The following is a 17922-nucleotide window of genomic DNA, read 5'->3' on the forward strand; positions in this document are numbered from 1 at the left end:
TTTGACATGAAGTGAGATGTGAATTAGTGAGTCATGTTTCCTATTTTGGACAAAAGGTCAGATGATAATTAATGCAGGAAACAATACCATTACATTGTTCAACCTTTGGTTGGGGGAAATATCAAATATAGAAAGGAATCCGATGCAAAACCCTGTGACTACATTGAAAATGGAAACTACTTCAATTTTAAAATTTAATTAAATGATTTATATAATTATTTTTTTAAAAATTATATTTACTAAATTTATAATTCGAATTTTAATATTTTCAACTAAAAAAATAAAACATGTCTTTAAAAAAAATCTGGAATATTCAACTACCAAGCTATTATTTCTAGTTCTAGAAGTTGAATCTCAAATTTCTTCGAAAGGGCAAAAAAAAAAAAAAAAAAATCACGTGAAAATCAATGTTGTTCTCATTAAACAGTCTATACCAAGCAATCAATGTCTTTTGTTTCTTAGCATTTTTAGAGGCAGCATAGAATTCATAATCCTTCACAAAGGGACAAAAAGAAATGCACAAAAGTTATTGCATTAATAAAGTAAAAACCATATGCTATTTTTTGCAAGGCATTGATAGTTTTGGCAGCCTCTCCCTCCTTTTTTCCTTTCTTATTTTGAAAATCTGACACAGTATGAAACTGGTGAGTATCCAATGTTTCTCATTAAAACCTTTTCTTTTCTCTTAATATTTTCTTCTTATCAAACAAGAAAAAAATTTGAAAAGAAAACTTTTCTTTTCACACTCTTTTCTCTTATCAAATACAATGTTAAAATTATTTCTAAACCTTTAATTTAATAATTAAAAATATTTAAAAAGATATCAAATATTTAGTTTCGAATCAATCACCCATCTCTTATTCTTTTTTGTGTTAAAATTTTATTCTCTTGATGTAACAAAAAATATAATATTAAAATTAAATAATAATAATACCCAAAATATGATTTGATTACGTATGTAACTTTTTTAAAATAAAATAAAAAGGGTTTTGCCTAGGGTTTGTATCGGGTAGAGTTCGAGGTGGGTTTTGTTCATCTCAAACTCGATTCGATTTTATGCATTAATAAACCTGAACCCGATCCTATCCAAAATTTTTTTTATTTTTTCATACCTGATTCGACTCGAAATTAATAAAATATTATATTTTAAAATATAAAATATTATTTTTAAATATAAATATTTAAAAATATCATTATATAAATATATATAAATAAAAATTTTAAAAATTAATTAAAAATAATTTTTTAAATAATATCGGATCGGATAAGGTCGGATATGCCTAAAACCCAAACCCGACCTGATCTCAACTGTTTCTTAACCTTACCCGACTTGACCCAAAACTTGAAATTAAAAAAAAAAAAAATCGACCTCATAGGATTGAGTCAGATCGAAATCTGTCGGGATTGAATTAAATTCTCATCCCTAACTTTGCTACAAAATTCAAAACTAAAAATTTATCGTTCATTGAAGGCAAAAAAAAAAAAAAATCATTGATATTAATTTGAACTTCCTTTTTTATTTTTCCTCTTTTGGTTTTAGCTCAAGCAGCATTCAAACTTATAATTGACTAAATTTTATGTGAAAGATATAAACATGTTTTTTGATGTAATGTCAAAGTCTAAACATATAAAATCTTAGCTGAGTTAAACTCAACTTATATACAATCAAATCAAAATGATTTTCCATTGAAATCCGAAGCTTTATTCTTACAAGAAAAAAAAAATGATGCTGACTAATTTAGAGTTCGTTCGTAAATCACCAAATGCCCTTATTACCACCCTTCTCAACTTTTCCTCCATATTTGAATGCGCATCCGAGAGGCCCCTTACTCTTTCCCACCTGATAAACGAATAAAACCGTTACGGGCAATCTCGCAATTACGATCAAATCTCAGTGGCAAATTTAACCCCGGCCGAAATTTCAGAGTCCCGTCGACATGACCTCGCCGCCCTAGGCCTGTGCTCGAGCGCACTGCTCCTCACTTCAAAGACATCAAATTCTCAAAAAAAAAAAAAGGCCTAATTTACTCTTTTACCCCCCCCCCCCCCCCCCCCCCAAAAAAAAAAAACACAAAACTCCACCCTCAAATTCTGATAAAAGATCGGGAATAATATAGTCAAAAAATTTATAAACCGTCTTATATTTATATTTTTGTTTTAAAAATTTTCTGAAGCCCATAAATTCAAATTCGGATCGTTACAAAACCTCGGCTCTATAAAACAAAATAAAAAACAAAAAACCCGGGCAGGAGCTTCGATAGCTTGTACCTTACGCTGTTGATGTTGTCCTTTGTTCTGCGTTTTTCATTTTCTCTCTTCGTTGAAATAAAATTTATTTTGCCTTGAATGCTACAGTGAAGCTGGCGTACTCACCGCCGTCGTCGACTCAACATTGCTGTTTCCAAGATTTCTTGGGTTTCTGAGGGAAAATCAGTTTCAAATTATCGATGCAAATGGCGGCGAAGTTTAGCAATGGTTGATTCAGGGGAAGTTCGAGCGGCATTTTGAAGAGAGAAAGAGAGGAGTGAGTGTTGGAGAGAGAAAGATAGAGGGAGAGAGAAATGGAAGAGGAGATGGAGATGGAGATAGAGCCAGTGTTCGAGGTGAGAGAGATCGATCTCGATTATGAGTTTGATGCGGCTCGTTTCTTTGATTTCACGCGCGAGGAGTCGCCAGCGGAGGCCAGAGAAGCTGAACTTTGGTTCGAGTCGGCGCCAACTTGTCCTCCCTCTCGTTAGTTTCTCATTTGCCTAATAATATTTGCCTGAAGCAAGATTTATTTCATTATTCTTTTTTTTTTTTTTGGTTTATTATCTTTTCTTCTTGTTTGGTTGAAGAAAAATAAGCTGTAAAGATGATTTTACTTTCAATATTTTCACCCTTTTCTTTTGGATTGTAGCTTTTGTGACAAAGTTAGTTTTAAGGGAGGAGAGTCTCCTGGAAAATGTGACTACGTCGTCTCCAAAATGTGAAGGCATGGAAGACACTAGTACGTTACATGAAAATGATTCTGAAAATGTGATGGCATTGGAATTTTCAGCTATGGCTGCCACTAATAGAGGTACAATTAACCCCGTTTTGCGACCTATATGTAGAGTTTTTATTTTATTGAACTTGCTTTCTATTTAGATTTTACGACCGAAAGCTATAATTTAGCTGATATTAAAGGAGCCGTGGAGCTTGCTTCAGAAATATAGAGAGAGTCTTCGAGGCAAGCTTGTGCTTCTGCAGGCAATTATACGAAGCATGAGCTTGAGTGTAATCTGTCTTAGAGCTGTTGGTTAATCCTTTGAGTAAATGGGAGGATAGATCAACTAGAACAATGGGTAAATAAAAAGAAAATTTTTCTTCGGAAAGTTTGAAAACTGGGTTGAACCGATATTATTGTTTCTTTTATTGTTTTTAGGCAACGATGGAACTAACAGAGCGGCCTTCACCAATATACAGAAAGTTTTACAAAAGGCTCTGAATCAACCATTTCAATTAACTACAGGTGATCGGCACACTTCTGCAAAGTGATTGTACAGTTTTTTTTTTTTTTCCTTGTATCTGCCTCCAGTGACATTGCTTTCTTATTGTTATCATTTTTGCCTGCTCTCAAGTATGTTTCGTTAACCACAAATATAGTCTGAATGGTGTGTACTTTCTAGATTTGTTCCCATCTATTTGCTTGAATTTAGTCACTATACGTATAATCTGTCTTCTGTTATAGCTTGAACATCTCTGTAATGATTCTTTTATCATTAATAGGAACATTACTACATATATGTTCGCTCATACTTAATTTCTTTTCACTCTCTCAGGCACGACAACTTACAATCATATACCCAGTGATAAATTAAAAGCTAAATTTAAGGGCCTGAAACCATTAATGCCCTGGAGCTCGACTTACATGAAACATACTGCAAGTCAGTTAGCCAAACAAAATTGGTCCCCTCAAGTTGCTACATCCAGGTAATGCATGAAAATGCTCTATCCCTTATAACGTAAAAGAATCCTAGTTTCAATAAGAGGAACAGTTTATCTGCGAAAGCTCCTTTACTAAAATCTTACAGTTCTGATCTTTCTATTTGGTTTTCTGTTGTAGATTTCAGAAGCTACAGGTGCTAAACAGTGATAGAAGCCAAGGTAATTCTTCTGTGATTGAAAGTCAAGCTGCCAAGAGGCAGAAGCTAGAGGGAGGTCTCTCGTGTAAGGTACATGAGTTTGTAAAATTTCTCATACTTCTGCTATGTTGCTCATATCGAGGAGAATTTCTCATGGAAACCATTTGTATTGAACATGTTGGGTTTTTCAAGTGTTTTTTATTTTGTTGAGAGAACCTTTTCTTTTAATGTTTACAAGTTGGCAGTTAATAACTACATGAGTGCATGTTATCACAAGGTGCTCTAATGGGTTGTGTTTTTCATATACTAAGAGTAGAGGCAAACTAGATGTTGCATAGGTCAGTTCTTCTAGTTGGCCTGTCTTCACTTTTCCTTCTCCACATTGAGACTTAGGTATTCTAACTTTATCATTAATTTCTATTATTTAGTGGTTGAGTTACATAATTTTACCAAATAAGCCTCTGGTTTGGGCTAAACTATTGTTCTGCATGGCAGGTTGATGAGGTAAAGCAACAGACTATTTTGGTCCACAAGGCACCTAAAAAGGTATACCCTCAAATTATGTCTAGATCTATAAAGTGCATTTGGATTTAACCTGTCTTGCATCTGAAACTTTCTGAGCTTTTCTTTGTGGTTATGTAGGATGGAATAGATAGAAACACCATCAGTAGCAAGCTGAAGCTTACCATTCCAAGGGAACCGGAGCTTGAAACAGCCCACAGGGCTCAAAGATTATGGTTGGTTTCTGGTCACTTTTCTTTATATTTTGAGGTAGAGTAAAACTGTAGAAGTATTGTTAATAAGCTGCTGGTGCAATGATATCTTCATTTCAGGCCTAAGAACAATACAGAAGAAGAGCATGTTACATCTGCCACGTATAGATTCAAAGCACGCCCATTGAATAGAAAAGTTGGTACTTATGATGTGACAAAAGGGACTTTCTCTAAAGTTGGTTTTGTTGTACTTCCCTCCTCTCAAATATGTATTTATGATCTGCAGATTCTCAAGGCTCCTTCAATTCCTCTTCCTAAGAAGAGTATTCCAAAGTTGCCAGTGTTTCAAGTAAGTAACAGACTGTAGGTTCTTGCTTGTTCCTGGATTAATGGCATTTTGTGGAAGCATCATGACAAGCAATGATTCTTAGCAAAATGAGGTTCCTTGCATCCGTATGTAGCTAGATTAGATTGCTGTCTCATTGCTTCTCAGGAATTTCACCTAAAGACATCAGAAAGGGCTGTGCACCTCTCATCAGCTGTATCATCCTCCTCATTCCAAACAAATGACGCTGATAAGGTTACCCATTGATACCTTTATGTATCATCTTACTTTGGGCTTTTTTATGAATCAATCCACTTTGTTACTTCTGCAAAACTTGTGTTGTTGCAGAGGTCTGAGAAACCTTGTACAATTTCTGCTAGTGGCAATGGAACTAGAGAAGCCAGAAGGTAAATGTTTTATCTTTTAACTATCTAGAGAATGTAGTTTTGTGCTGAATATATATCATGTAGGCATCTATCCAAGCATGCATTTCTTATTGTGCTAATTCTTTTATATATGGGTCCCTTGGTGTTTATTAGTATTAAATTTGTATTAAATCTGAGAAAGGAATGACTTTGGAATTTTTTCCTGCATTGTTTAGACCAAGTCCCATGGATACCACTAGGCAGGATGCCTGTGACACAAAGAACAACTTCAAAGCTCGTCCTTTGAATAAGAAGGTAAACAAACAACAAATTACATCAGTGTATTGTTTGCTTGCTTGGGCTAGTTATCAATGATTCCTATCTAAGGTGTATCTAATTCCCTGTATGCAGATATTTTCCAGTAAAGGAGATATTGGTGTTTTCCGAAATATCAAGAGGGAAACCACAGTGCCAATGGTGGAGCATGGAAGAACTTTCTTTATTTCAAATTGATTGTTGGCTGAATTGTTTGATATGATATTGTGCTTTGCCTGTCAAACAGGAATTTAATTTCCATACAGAGAAGAAGGTTCCACAAAATCCACCCATAGAACTTTTTAGTAAGGTAAACCTTAATAAATACGTTTCAGTTATACTGTAATTCATCTTCCTCCTTTTTATATTTCCAATTAACATTATGTGGCATGTAAGAATGCAATTGAAGTGTTTGATCTTTTTCGGGTCTCGTTGTTTGCATGGCATATGTTATTAATATAATCTCTTTTTCTATGTCTATGTTGTCTGCCAGCTGTCTCTTACAACTGAACTACAGGCAAGCAATGGATCCCAAATTAGACTAGATCCTAACGTTTATATCTACAAAGTTTCTCCTAGTATTTTAACTCTGTTATTTCTTATTAGCGCTTTTGAATTTTTATTTTTCTTAGTTTGTTATTGATGTAATTGTTCTTTGGTATAAGGGCTCAAAAAAAAATAGATTGACTTCTTTCCAACCAGAAAATGAGGTAAGTTTCATAATTTCAGCACAGAAGTTCGATTTGCATCTCTTCACAAGGCTTTAATTCCTCCAACGAATAAATGCATCTAAATGCTATTGTCTTGTAGATGAGGCATTTGGCAAAGGAGAAACCACATGTGCTCAGCGGAAAGAACATTCAGTGTGCGAGTGATGGTTGCTTCACTGAAGTTGGTAATCAACTGAGCATGAGGTTTGTTTGGATCGATCGTTAACACTATCTTTTTCATCTTTCCTTAATTTTAAATTTTCAAGAATAACTTTAAATGGAGATTATGCAGGAGCCTGGGCATCCGCTGAAAGTAAAGGCAGCAGTCCCAGATGGCTTACCACCACATGAACATCCAACTTAAATATTCTGCTCTTGGTTTAGAATTTTGACGGATCAACAGTTGACAATTGCAGAAATCATATCAACATAGGTTTTCGGTGTATATGGAATCTGTTGATATCCACTTTACTACAAATCAATATTTATCTGTGGCAAAAAAAAAAAAAAATCAATCTTTTAACTCTAAAGAAACTGAACTTTTGTGCTCCATACTCGTGGGTCACAAGTGCATAATACAATAAAAGTGTTACAGGTTCTAACAAGGCCTCTTACCGATTCCTTTGACTTCAATTTTGCAGCATTATAACAAATGTAATGGCCATTAGTTCAGAAATGTAAATTATTTACTGAGTTTCTCAGGAAATGCTAGGTGGTATCAGTTCAAAATTATTTCTAGTTGGATGGCTATGGTATGAAAGCTGACAGGGTGGAACTTGGAAGTGTTCTCTTTTGACAAGATGGCTATGGTATCAGAACTCACCTAGTTGGAGGACTATGCATACAAACCAAGGAGCAAAGAAGAAACTGACTGAAAGGATGGAAGTATTCTCTTTTGACAGCGTCAAAGTAGTCAGTACGGTTGAGCAAGTTGGTTGTGGAGACTGAGACTAGTTCTGCCAGGGCTAATACCCTGATGAAAAGAGTGATAAATGTTTGTAATGTGGAGAAACTTGGTATCCAGGCTAGCTGACAGGGCATGCCATAGAGCGGCTTGGCTGGTAGTCCAAGACAGATAATAACCAAAGCAACCAATTGGAAAACGAAGGGTCATATCTCATCTTTTGGGAGGAGAATGTCCCCATGGTCCTGCAGAAAGCAGGAGCATAAAATTGAAAGTGAAGTAACTAGAGTCCAGACCATGAATACTAAAAATCTACTTCAGCAGATCAAATTCATGGCATTAGCATACATTATATATATAACTTTAGTATGTTACCTTCACTTGGTCTAATTCAGGTCCACTAAGAGCAGCAAAGTATCTTCCAGCAGGAACACTTCTGTTAACGGATTCATCAAGACCAGTTACACCTTCATTTCTTTGGGACTCCATCTCTCTCTCTTTTCTTCCAGGCAACAGAGAATTCTACTTACTGAGAGTCGACTTGGTCCTGAAGATAAAATCTCCTTTCCTATTAGCCGATCAAAACCTCCGAAGCTATATAAACATCTCCAAGAAAATCAATATTCCAAACCTGTTTGATTTTTGAAGCTTTTATGCGCTCTTCCCGTAAGTTTCCATGTTCATTTGGCTGTGCCGACCTCAGCCGGATCACATATGCTGAAATTAAGCATTTCTGCATCATAAACCTTGTAAGTAGGCTGCACTTTAAACTCTTTACTGCAAGCATTTCCGCAAAGACCATCTGAAGAACACATCCATGGCAAACTGGAAGACAGTTGCCTGCTAATTTCCTCAATGGCCTCTTCCAAGATCTTCTTCATCATTGCTGTTGTTGCTTACTTTGGAATTCCTTCAAGTTTGGCCGCTGAGTTTGTGGTTGGTGATTAGGTAATTAGAAAGAATGGAGTCTTGACTTTGATTACCAAGGTTGAACAGCAGGAAAGGAATTTCGAGTTGGAGATAAGCTTGGTAAGGTAACATTCTCTCTATTGTCTAAAAATATATATATACATGTAAACTCGCAATTATTTAGCCTGATGACAATAAGTAAATAATTTTCTTGATGCAGTTTTCAAGTATACACCGGCAGTTCACAATGTGCTTAGACCTTAGAGTTAATGGATCTGAGTTCCAACAATGTGAAGCAGCAGATAACATTGTTCCTCTTATCACCGGAAATGATGCGATGACATGTGCCACCCCACGAAGAAAATGGTACATTTGCGGTGCAGCCAGGTACTGCGCAGCCCAAAACATGAAGCTTAGCAAATGTGCTTTATCAAGTGGGATCTCCTCTTTCTGCTCCTACTCCTACTCCTACTCCCATCTCAACAACATCAACATCTGCTCCAAGAGGAAATGCTGCATCTAGCTTTTATGGATGGATTGTGGTCGTGGTTAGCTTTGTTGGGATGGTCCTTGTTTAATGTTGCAATGTTGTTCCAGCTTAATTCCCAGGTTAAACTGTTTTTGAGTGTTCAATTCTTGAACTTGCTGTTATTTTTATTTGTTCCGTTTGGAGAACAGGGTTGTGACAATGGTTTGCCATAATTATATTAATCAAGTCATCGTCTTCTCTTTGAGGCTTATGCTATTTCTGTCAACATATTTTCTTTGGGCTTTTCTGTTTTCTTTTTTTTTTGGGCTTTCTAGGCAGATAGCGTTATAAATTCCTTGTATAAATAAATTCAATAAAAACCTAGCCTAGCCCACAAATAATATCCATACCGATGAGCAGATGGGGAATGGTAACGGCGATAATTCAGCCCATATTGAAGGCCAAAGGTGAGCCAACATCAATGGATGATGATGCTTTGATAATGAATTGTCACCAATGCAGGAGGACACCAAACATGGAAAGGGAGTCCCCATCGTCAATTCAACTGATTGACATCACATATCCAGTTGATTGTTCATATAAACTCAGCATCTTAGAGGTTCTTGTGAATTTGTCAAATCTCCCTATGATCTAAACTAATACAAGTTCAACAATTTAAATATTTGATTAAGTCTCAATTATTAAAAAAAAAAAACCTGATTGTTAGAGATGGCATAATGGAATCCCATTTGATAATAAAGTATAAACCCAACAGAAAACTTCCATAGTGCCGCAGCAACATGGTACCGAGGCCTCTGCCCTGATTCTTAAGCTTAGACATGGCTACAAGTTCTTGGAACTTTTGATGTTGTTTTGCACGAACCAAACAATCTCAGTCGGCCAGGTTGCTAAACATGGAAAATTTAGTCTTTTTTCCCTTTTTGTTCCAACATTTCTCAGACTCAAACTCAGTTACATTCATTAAAAAAAATTCTGCTACAAAAAAGAAGCCTAGTTGCTGCACTTGTTCTTTCAATGTCCTAAACCTCTACCAAAAAAAAAAAAAAAAGGGTGAAAATCTGGTTAAAGGTCATGCCCAAACGTCAAGACAACATCAGAGTCTTGGGAAAGTGACAGGAATTGTTCAGGCACCACATGCTCCATTGCGATATTAAGAAAGTAACCCACAATGATTTTTGGAGTGGATGCAAACAATATTTTTTTTTAACAATGTGTTGCACCTGCTGCTGCAACCAAAGGATTCACCAACCGGTAATGACGTGAACGTGGTCACCCTTGCAAACACTAGAAAAAGACAATTGGTACAATTTGCGGAGCTGACAGATTTCAGGAAGTGGAATCAGAAGCTAGCAATTGCTTAGTCCCCTCAATTGAAATTTTTTTTACATTAAAAAAACAATGGTTAACTGGAGCCTGAAAGTGGAACCAAGGATTTTTGGGCAAATGCTGGTCTCCTCCCCTCTACCTCCAATCACTTGAATAAAGCCAAATATCTAAGGTCACCAACATCTTTATCCATCTCCGACATAGACAGGTGACCCAGGATTAAACCTGGCAGCAGTAGCAACTAATGCCTAATGGAGTATAATTGCAGCGTTTCGGTTCTTTTTTTTCACGAATAGTAGATTGAAAGCAACTTGTCATCTTTCCAAGTACCCCATTTTGTGATTTGGCTCGCAAGTCGTTAGCATTATATTGTATTTTATGCAAAGCCTTCGACCAGATGGAATGGGGGAACAAAGAAGTCCACACCGAATGATTTGGAATATTAACTTTTATATGAATTGCAAGCCAGGCCCTGTTTGTTTGAATTGCCTAGTCCAAAGCCACATTAGATACATGTACAATAAAACGCATAATTCTAAATCTTGCCTTTCTACCAACCCAATAATTTAAAGCTAGCCGCTGTGAGAATATGTAGTTCCAAATGCCACAAAAATTTTGAGCAACCCTAAGTTCCTCCCTGATTGGAAAATCTTAATCAAGCCACACCAAGTGGATTTCTGTCAGCTTAAACCGCTAGAAACATACGTGGCAACCGACACCGAGGCTGCTAAGAGCAAATGCCTCAAGGTTAACCAGGACAGGGAATAGGTTAACCGCAGGCTGATTTGGTCGTTTTCTAGCTGAAGCAGATGAACAGGCACGCCGTTTCGTGTTTATATAATTGTCAGTTGATCGACCATTCAGACATTCACAACTCCATTTCCACGTTGTTTCCCGATAAGACAAGTATCTCTGAATGGATTGACATTGATTTGGCCTTCAAAAACGTTATTTCGTTCTAAAATCAATTTCCTTGATCTTTTATTTCCTACAAACTTCAAGCGTAAAAATTTGACGACCCAAATTGCGCCACCAGTAACAGAACAGTTTGCTAATACCTGCAGACGTTCATTCGATTGTATTACTTTATTACACCTCTATCAAGCTAGAACTCTCTAATCAACACTTGCCAATGCCAGAACTCCATTTGATCCCGGTTGATAGAACATGCAGATTCATAACATAGAAAAAGTATTTTGTCCAGAAGACAGAACCAGTATCTCAACATCGTGCACAGGTCAGCTAAAAGCTGCATTTTAATCACTTGCAGCTGGTTTCCTGGAAATGAAATATGGAATCTTACCAACTTTTAACTCTGGAGCGGTGGTTAAAAGGATTTCTAAAGTTCTTCACACGTTTATTAATAGTAGTAACAAAAATGAATGGTCATTGACCTCAATGCTTATCTAGAAATAGGCCGTTCGCTGATTCATTGTCCATCAGTTTTAATTCAAGCTATCCCTTTTGTTTTCTACATAATATTTAATACAGAAAATAACAACCATGATGAGAAATAAATATGTTATCGTTGGATGGAAAAACCCACATAACAGATCACAAAGATGAACTTTCAAATGGTATATAGAAGAAGAAAATTCTTTTCAGATTCTCAGGACACCTGAAAATGCACCAAAACTTCATTCTCAGGCTGTTCCATCATAAAAAAACATGTTTCCTTCTAAACCCAATTACAAGGATTAGACCCGAAACAGAATTACCAACAACCGAAATTCTTCCAAAATCAGAAGTAAGACCAAAGAATGTCAACATGAATGGATTTAAGCTGGAAGTTAAACAATGAAGAATGCATGAACAGAACACTGAAGTCAAACAATGAAACAGCAGGAGATATGTCCAACATATACAAGTGGGAGAACTTCTTCTCCCAACTACAACACATGAAATGAATATTTGAACTGAGTCTTCTATCTGTCCATATTAATGCAGCAACAGAATATGTAAGATTACAAACAGGGAAAAAGCGAAAGAGAGAATTTTATTCTCTTACCCCAATAAAAAAGAAAAAAGAGCATCAAACCCTTTTCCCTGTTTTTCCTCCATCGTTACTATACAATCCAATCACAATTTTCTTTTATCCAAATTCTCTTCTTTGATTCTTTCCCTCCATTAAATCAAATAAAAAATAAAAAACAAAAAACAAGAAATTACAGTGAATAATAAAAAGAAAAAAGAGCCGCACCCGTGTTTGTGGCAATCAAAATAAATCCCATCCTTTCTTTTAAAATTATTGTCAGTGTGTTGTGACCTTAGATCTCTTCTTTGCCTCACTGTAAAGCACAACTCCCATAATTGTAACAGCAAATCCAGTCATTCCCATCACGGTCACCGGATTTCTAAAGATCATAACCGACACAAACGCAGCCACTGCAGCTTTAGCATTGCCCAAAACCTGCAAAGTAAGGGCACTTGTATGCTTGGTAACCAAAAAATTTGTCAAATTCACCAAATAGGCCACCGTAGCATTCCCAACCAACAAGAAAATAATAAAAGAATCACTCCTAGCTTTCTCAAGTGTGACTCTTGCAACATTCCCTTCAATATATAAAGTAAATGGCAACAAAATCGTTGCTGCCATAGGCGCCATATACAACAACAAGTTCATGGAATGTAGCTTCTCAGCTTCACTAGTTAACAAGATCCCTTGAACCACAGATTTCAAAGCACGACCAGAAGTAGAACCAATGCAAACCAAGAAGCCAAACAGGTTAAACAAAGGTTCACTATTACTAGCCAAAACAATCCCAAAAACCACAGGCGAAAGTGCAAAATAAACCTCAGCAGATTCCTTCTTGCAAGTGATTAAGAAAGCGAAAATGGCAGTGAAAAAAGGGGTCGTTGCACCAATAGCTTGGTTAAACGACACCGGAATGTACCTTAAAGATGTGTTCCCACACACAACGGAGAAACAAAAAATAACACTCAAAGCAAAGATCTTGAAAAACTGCTTCCTTGACAAAATGTGTTGCCTTGGAACTATTTCAAGAAAGGTTATGGCTACGTAACTGTAACAAGAACATGAGATCATGTGAAGCATGGTGAGAAAGATTGGATAACGGTAGCCATAAAAGCTGAGTAGATACTTGTTCAGTAAAAGGACTCCAATGTTGGACATGAACCATGAAGCAATGATCAGTGCTGTTAAAAGGTTAGGAGAGAGATGGGATCCAACGCTGTGGACGCTGTTTCTAACATCACCGGTTGGGGTTACCGGAATATCCAAAACCTTGTGGTCGGCAGTAGCGATTGAGTCCAGTCTTGGGTTGCTCATCCTCCTTGTCCATGTTTGCGCTTCCACCATTTGGGTCTTTTGGGATGATAGTAAAGATAGTAACTTTAAGCTCAAAGACTCAAACTTTTTCCTTTTCCTTTGGGTTTTCTTCTCTCTCCAAGAATCAAGAAGCGAAAAACAGAGAGAGAAAGAACAAAAACTGTTTCTTTTTTTTCTTCCGTTTTTGTGTGGCGTGTTAGATCTGAAGGAATGAAGGGAGGAGGATATGTTCAGTGAGATGATCTGATCAGAGGGTGAAGATTTAGATTTGAGAAAATGGATAAACGTGACCCGTTGGATTGGACGAAAGGGTAATGAAAGGAATAAAACAAAACATAAATGTATTAATTAGATTTCCTCGTGAAAAGAAACTTAGATGTTAGAGGGGTGTCGGTAATGGATTCACTCGCACGACTCTGGTCTGAATCTGACCAGATTTTCTTTTTTCCTTTTATTTATTTATTTTACTAACAGTAATTCCTTTTAATTTTTACAGTGAAGGGTTTATTACATACCGCGTGTTTTTTATGGTAAAGTGGCAAAACACGCAACGTATGAATAAGATGTTACGCACGTGTGATTCTTGGTTTCATAGTTTTTAATGCATTTGATTTACCTTTGGGGGTTATCATAGTTGTAATGCTAATATACACAAGTCAATTAATAATATATATATACAAGTCAATAAATCTCAGCTGATGAATTGCTGGGATATGTAACATATAATATTAGCATTTAGTACTAAGTATGAAATTTTTGTTACGTTTTCAAAATTTAAATTTAATGATTAAAGACGTTTGAACGGATATTAAAAGTTTAATTTCAAATTAAATTTCTTTTCATTCCCTATATTGTACTAAAAATTTATCCTCATGATATAATCAAAAAAAAAATCTTGTTACTTACGCATAATCAAGCTATAGATTTGTATTAGTGCTATAAAAAGGGTAAAAGATAGTGGGAGTATAGATTACAATTATTAATGTATTTTTATAATAATTTTTTATATATAAAATTGATCTACACAATAAGATATAAATATTTTGTATAATTAGTTACTAGTATCTTAAATTTTGCAATAAATGGTCCAACATGCTATCAAAAACTACTTAAAATGTTATCTCATTTTTGTTTCTAAAGAGTTGCTTCTCATTTTATTTTAATTTTCTATTAAAATAAGACAAAAAAATAAAGTATAAGTCTAAAGCAACTTTGATTACTTATCATTGACATAGAGAAGTAGAAATATAGATAAAAAAGAAGAGACTTGAAAAAATAGGGGCTGATGAATGTTCAATGAATGTTGGTTTATAATGGCTAGTCCCATACTTCAGCTGAAAGAGGTCTAATCATAAGATTTATGATTTTGGGCTTTGTTTTGGGCTTTGCTTATTAGAAATCTAAAAGCCAGCCAGCGGTTTGCTTTGCATATAACCCTTTATTTCACAGCAGCATTGGAAAAAGCCAAAAAAGGAGCGAGTGCATCGGTATCTAGACATCCAGGCTAGCTAAGGGTAGAGATTGATCAGTAATGGAGCCTGTCAGTCTCTACGCCCTTTCACCGACAAACACCATTAATGTCTCTCACATCTCAGACATTACATCAAAACAAAATCAAAAGGTCTCAAAACAAAATCGGAGATTGAGCTTTCCCTACAACAAGCGGCTACGAAAATCTGTCCATATTAAATCCCTTTGTCCTACAGTAATTCCTGAAATTTTGTAGTGAAAGTTCAGCTTTTGGATTGCCCCCCATCCTGGAGAACACCCTTTTGAGAGAAACCAATAAAGCTGGAAGAGAGATTGCTGCCACTGCTGCCATTGTTATCCACTTGGAGAGAAATGGAAAGGTTGGTATCAGTATTAGTTGCTTGAGAAGCTTCCGCAGGCTTTCTTGAACGCTGGCGCCCTCTGTGCATGTGCTTCTCACAGTACTTGTGATCTGGGACTGCCTCTTTGCTACACCTCCATTTCTTCCCATCTGTTCGTCTGCATCTTCCTGGCTCTGGATCCAGCCCATTCTTATACCCCAAATGCAAGGATCCACAATCCAAAACTGGACCAAGATCAAAGAACAGAAGAACAAAAAGTAAATTCATTACTACCGATCAATTAACCCAAAAAAATAAAGAAAAATATGTAGTAGCAAAAGAAAAGATGGTTTTGGACTTTTGGGTACTTACAGCCGGAATAGAGTTGGTAAGGACTGCCATGGAATCCACTGAGAGAACCAGTAACACTTTTCCATATAGGAAGAAGAAGATGATGGGGCACAGAAAGTCCAGCTTCCATGTACTTGTAGATGAGAGATTGAAGCTGTAGTTCTTGCAGCTGAAAAACTGTGAACCCAGTTGGTCTATGACCAGACCCACGTCCAAGCTCAAGACCTAGCCCAATTGGAGGTGACCCTTCTCCTCCACTCAGCCTATTACTGTCCATGCTCCACGAATCACCCAAATTTGTAAGTCCAATCCCTGCAAAAGCAATTACCAATACATGATGGGAGAAATGAAGTAATGTGCTCCCTGAGAGTGAGAGAAAGAAAAGGAAAAGTACCTAAGTCTGCAAAACGGGCAATCTGTAGAGGAGAGTTTACGGGCTCCATTTCTTGCGTGTGGGCACAAATCAGAGAAAAAACAAAGGGTCAAGAAGCAGGTACAGTAGGGTCTGCAACATACAATGAATTAGCGGTAAAGGTTAAAGATATACTCTATCTGAAAGTTGCAACAGTAAAAACAGATTTTTTAAGTCAGAAAATTTTTAGTTCATGGCAGAGTACATGGGGATGGGATAGCATGGGCTAATGGGCATCTTCTTAAAATGTGTTTTCAGTAATAAAAGAAAATCCTTTGTTTTTTAAAACGACAAATGCAACAATGACACCATGCACGCCCCAGTTGTCTTTCTATGAATTCTTGTTCCTATCCAAGTCCAACAAAGAGAGAGATAGATATGGAGATTAAAGTGAGACTGAAAGCATTCTGACATGTCAGGAAACTCTGCAGGTGTTTGCAGAAACAAATGCGCTTGTCAGGTCATGCGTGGTAACAAGTAGAGCCTGGGACCCGCAACGTGACAAAGAGGATAGTCATTTTGGCTCCCCTTCCACTTACGAACAAGCAAGCAGTTTCATCATATAACCATACGGGGAATGCTAGGGACAGCTCCTTCAACAATCTCACTTTTGAATAAGAAAACTTGTCACCAGGCGTGCAAATAATATTGACGCGTCTCACCCACCTTCATAAGATATTCTTTTTTTTTTTTTAAGTAAAATTTTTATTTCAAATTTTATAAATAAACAAAAACAAATTTAAAAAATTTTACCTTTTTATATAATTTAATTTTATTTAATTTTAAATTAATTGAGATTCAAAATAATTTTTACACATAAAAAAATCCCATACCAAAAAATAAAAAATATTGACGCGTCTTAATCTTTTTACTATGAGATGATTAATCGGTAGCTTAAGATAAAATGCTTTAGCCCATAACCTCTCAAGTTCTATAAATACAAAAATGCCTCCCAAAGAGTTTCTAAAAAAAATTCTCTTCAAGAGTTATATTATTAAAAGGAGAATATACCGTAAATTACATGCACTCATTCGAATTCTTTTCGTTTTTTTTTTTTTATAAGAAAAATCGTTTGTTTTTTTGAAACAATTTTGGATTCATTAATATTATTTTTTTGTGTTTTCAAATGCCCAATAATTCAACTATATATACGTTAAAAAAATTATTGATAATGAATATTTATCAATAATAATAGATAATAACTTTGTAAATATTTATTATTTATAATAAATATAAAGAGAACGAAAATTTTAGACTAGATAATAACTTTGTAAATATTTTATTATTTATAATTATTATTTTTATATATTAGTAAATAAAGAAATTATGATTATCTTTGCACAAGCTGCTAGAAAACAAACGAGTCGTTTGCCTCTAATTGAAGTAGAGATGTTAATGGATAAGATAAAGTATTCTCTATTTTTATATTTGAATTTTTATATTTATATCTAATTAATATTTTAAATTTATTTTTATTTTCATTCTCATGGGTGTTTAATAGGCATGGAGATGTTCATAATTTTTAACAAATAATTAAACACTAAAATTTTATTTAGTTTTTTTATTTTTATTTTGTATATTTAGGTAATTTTTTATAAATATATATTAATATATATTTTTTCAATAAAAATATATTAATTTTAATTAATTTAAAATAATAATTTATATTATTTAATAAAAAAGCTATATATTAAATATATAAAAAATATATATATATAAGGTATGAATACAGGACATGTGTTGTATTACTTATCTCTATTTTTAATAAAAATTTAAAATCATACTTTTTTTCATCCTTATATTCACAATGTGATATTTATTTTTATTTTTATTTGAATAAAAAATTAAATTTTTTATTAAATATAAGTAAAACTGACATTCTTAAGCTTAAGTCTA

The 17922-nt window shown here is 35.1% G+C and overlaps 2 protein-coding genes and 2 pseudogenes across 4 annotated transcripts; 2 read left to right on the forward strand and 2 right to left on the reverse strand.

Moving 5' to 3' along the window:
* Positions 1 to 1969: 1969 nt before the first annotated feature.
* LOC111277521 (protein TPX2-like) lies at positions 1970 to 7030 on the forward strand. Its single transcript, XM_089746109.1, has 18 exons — positions 1970 to 2733; positions 2900 to 3061; positions 3407 to 3493; positions 3804 to 3954; positions 4088 to 4196; positions 4602 to 4652; positions 4749 to 4843; positions 4940 to 5015; positions 5106 to 5168; positions 5313 to 5399; positions 5493 to 5551; positions 5746 to 5824; positions 5921 to 5986; positions 6072 to 6134; positions 6318 to 6341; positions 6490 to 6534; positions 6635 to 6738; positions 6827 to 7030. Exons 1-18 carry the CDS (start codon positions 2562 to 2564, stop codon positions 6843 to 6845), a joined length of 1512 nt encoding a protein of 503 aa, XP_089602235.1. The 5' UTR covers positions 1970 to 2561; the 3' UTR covers positions 6846 to 7030.
* A 1116-nt stretch (positions 7031 to 8146) lies between these two features.
* Positions 8147 to 9087, forward strand: LOC149513962 (blue copper protein 1a-like; annotated as a pseudogene). The gene is made up of 2 exons (XR_016329063.1): positions 8147 to 8467; positions 8568 to 9087. The product of XR_016329063.1 is annotated as a blue copper protein 1a-like (transcript).
* Positions 9088 to 11948: 2861 nt separating this feature from the next.
* On the reverse strand, positions 11949 to 13775 carry LOC111277531 (putative sugar phosphate/phosphate translocator At1g12500 pseudogene; annotated as a pseudogene). The gene has a single exon (XR_016329062.1). The product of XR_016329062.1 is annotated as a putative sugar phosphate/phosphate translocator At1g12500 pseudogene (transcript).
* Positions 13776 to 14836: 1061 nt separating this feature from the next.
* LOC111286846 (growth-regulating factor 11-like) lies at positions 14837 to 16282 on the reverse strand. Its single transcript, XM_022877019.2, has 3 exons — positions 16009 to 16282; positions 15636 to 15926; positions 14837 to 15508 (listed from the first exon to the last, which is right to left on the reverse strand). The coding sequence occupies exons 1-3, from the start codon at positions 16055 to 16057 to the stop codon at positions 15186 to 15188; spliced, it is 663 nt and encodes a 220-aa protein (XP_022732754.1). The 5' UTR covers positions 16058 to 16282; the 3' UTR covers positions 14837 to 15185.
* Positions 16283 to 17922: the final 1640 nt, after the last annotated feature.

This window comes from Durio zibethinus, chromosome 17 (genome assembly GCF_047325235.1).
Source record: "Durio zibethinus cultivar Kanyao isolate XHJ-2024 chromosome 17, ASM4732523v1, whole genome shotgun sequence".
Classification (NCBI taxonomy): domain Eukaryota; kingdom Viridiplantae; phylum Streptophyta; class Magnoliopsida; order Malvales; family Malvaceae; genus Durio; species Durio zibethinus.